At 40.1% G+C, this 2729-nt stretch overlaps 1 protein-coding gene across 1 annotated transcript; it reads right to left on the reverse strand.

Moving 5' to 3' along the window:
• Positions 1–1258: 1258 nt before the first annotated feature.
• On the reverse strand, positions 1259–2251 carry LOC110933786. Its single transcript, XM_022176991.1, has one exon. It carries the CDS (start codon positions 2249–2251, stop codon positions 1259–1261), a length of 993 nt encoding a protein of 330 aa, XP_022032683.1.
• Between the last annotated feature and the right edge of the window lie 478 nt (positions 2252–2729).

Consider the following 2729-nt stretch of genomic DNA (forward strand, 5'->3'; position numbering starts at 1 on the left):
TTTGGTAATATAAAAACGGAAGACCAATAAACATGCATAGCCGATAACACTGATCTAATAAGCTGAAGACAACCTGCGAAAGACAAGCTTTTCGCTTTCCAATCCGTGATTCGAGATTCCAAGTTATCAACCAGCTTTTTACAATCAGAATAAATCAATCTAGATGAGATAAGAGGAACACCAAGATACCTAACCGGTAGAACGCCTTCGTCGAATTGCATGATATTCCGGATTTGATCTTTAACATAATTCAGAACACCTCCAAAAAACACAGTGCTCTTCGTCATGCTAGGAACCAACCCCGACATATTCTTGAAAAGATTTAGTGACTTTAGAATAACAGCAGCTGAATTAGGGTCACCACGAGCGAACAAGAATAAATCATCTGCAAAACACAAGTTAATAATCCTTTGCTCTTCACATTTATGGTGGAATCTAAAATCAGCAGTAACATCAACTTGTTTTTGAAGAATCAACGTAAGGACCTCCATTACCAACGTAAAAAGATAAGGAGACATTGGATCCCCCTGGCGTAAACCCCGCTTCCCCTTAAAATACCCATGAAGATTTCCGTTTATGGATAGAGAAAACATAGTAGAAGTAACACACGCCATAACCCATTTGATCATCCTTTGGTGAAAACCAAACCCACGTAAAATATTATCGAAGAAACCCCAATCAACAGTGTCATATGCCTTCTGTATATCAACTTTAAACGCACATCTTGGCGGACCATGGTTAAGATGGTAATTGTGCATTAATTCCTGGGTTAGGAGGATATTATCAGAAATCTTCCTACCCGGGATAAAAGCTGACTGGTTAATATTCACAATATCTCCTAGGCCCTCTTTGATACGAGTAGTGATAATCTTACTTATACACTTGTAAAGAGTGTTACAGCAAGATATAGGCCTATAATCCATTACAGAATCTGGAGTCTTTACCTTCGGGATTAGAGAGATTACCATGTGATTTAGTTGATTTAGAAGCTTTCCATTCTGGCAAAACTCTTTAACCGCTAAACAGACATCCTTTCCAACAACATCCCACACTTTTTTAAAGAAGACAGAGGTATATCCATCCGGCCCTGGCGCCTTATTTCCTGCAATTGAGAACATAGCATCTTTTATCTCATCATCAGTCACTAACCGTATCATATTATTTGCTTTCACCAAAGACAACTTTTTCCAAAAAAGATCCATATATGGCCTAAGAACAACCTGGCCCACACTCCCAAAAAATTTCGAAAAATGATCAACTAATGCTTTTGCCGCTGCCCCCCTTCGTGTAATGTTCCACCCGTAACACGAATCAACAGAATTCGGCTTCTGTGGTTCTTGGCTTTCACCACGTTATGGAAGTATTTCGTGTTCGAGTCCCCAAGATTTAACCAATCAACTTTCGATTTTTGTTGTAAAAATACGGCTTCATCGTGGATTGCCTCCTTGTATTTTTGGAGAATAATACTATGTTTCACTAGCACATCCTGATTTGCCGGATCCTGATCGATAACAACCTGCCAGTCATCTAGTTCCTTTCTCGTCTTCTTTACATTCTCATGCAAATTTCCTTGTTGAAAGAATAGTTTTTGTAACGGTGTTTTAAGTAACTTAAGCTTCATAACAACTCGATACATACGAAATCCTGGAATCTCTTTGCTCCATATCTGATTTATTTCTTCCAGAAAACCATGCTTCTCAGCTATTAAATTTACAAATTTAAACGGTCTTGGTTTATCTTTTGCAACAGTCGGCAACTTCAAGATGCAGGGGGCGTGATCCGAGACCCGAAACGGATGGAAATAAGCTCCCGCATTAGGAAAAGCATTAACACAATTCATATTACACATAGTTCGGTCCAATTTTTTAAAAATAGTGCCGCCTCGTTGCTGGTTATTCGTCCATGTGTAATGTAATCCGGTGCTATTAACATCGAACACTTCAATAGAATTAACACACTCCCTAAATTCACGCGATCCGATGCTAAAACTGGACGAATCGGTACTCGAGTCATCATGAAATAATGAGGCATTAAAGTCCCCCATAATTACCCATGGCTTGTCTTTCATGAACGAGCTATGACCGCACAAGTTGTTCCATAAATCCCTTCTATTTCTATAATGGTTATCCGCATAGACAAACGTGCAAAATAAAGACTTTTTATCGAGTTTAAACATCAGTTGAGTGTGAATCACCTGATCAGTTTGCGAGAGAACCATAACATCAACCACATTAGGATCCCACCCAAGCATGATTCGCGTACCTTTTAAACAAACTAGCATTCGTTGTCCAAAACCACGAACTGAATACTTTCTGACAGACCTTGGATACATTTGACATGTCAACATGAGTCTCCATGATAGCGCACACCTGAACATGATTATCTACAATTACCTGACAAACCTCCTTCTGTTTGAGGGAGCGGTTCAACCCCCTGATGTTCCACGAAGCTACACTACCCATCGGCACCCAGTGATCCGGGTGTGCTTGCACCCTCAGAATTAGTTACAATCTTGCTCTCCATATACTTTGGAATATCATCTAGCAGATCATCAACATTAATGTCATCGGCCATCACCTCCTCCGTGGTGTGTCGCTTTCCTTTTGCTTTCAAAATGGCTCCTACCTCAGCTCGCCCCTAGTTTCATCATCATCCATATTACTCGTATCATCATTTAACACGTCAAAAGGGTTCGAAGTTTGGACTCGGTTCAGGTTCGGGTCTGCATT

This window comes from Helianthus annuus, chromosome 4, assembly GCF_002127325.2.
Source record: "Helianthus annuus cultivar XRQ/B chromosome 4, HanXRQr2.0-SUNRISE, whole genome shotgun sequence".
Taxonomy (NCBI): Eukaryota; Viridiplantae; Streptophyta; class Magnoliopsida; order Asterales; family Asteraceae; genus Helianthus; species Helianthus annuus.

Coding starts and splice junctions, on each gene's coding strand:
- LOC110933786 (XM_022176991.1), bottom strand. CDS start 2,251: ATGCTTGGGTGGGATCCTAATGTGGTTGATGTTATGGTTCTCTCGCAA.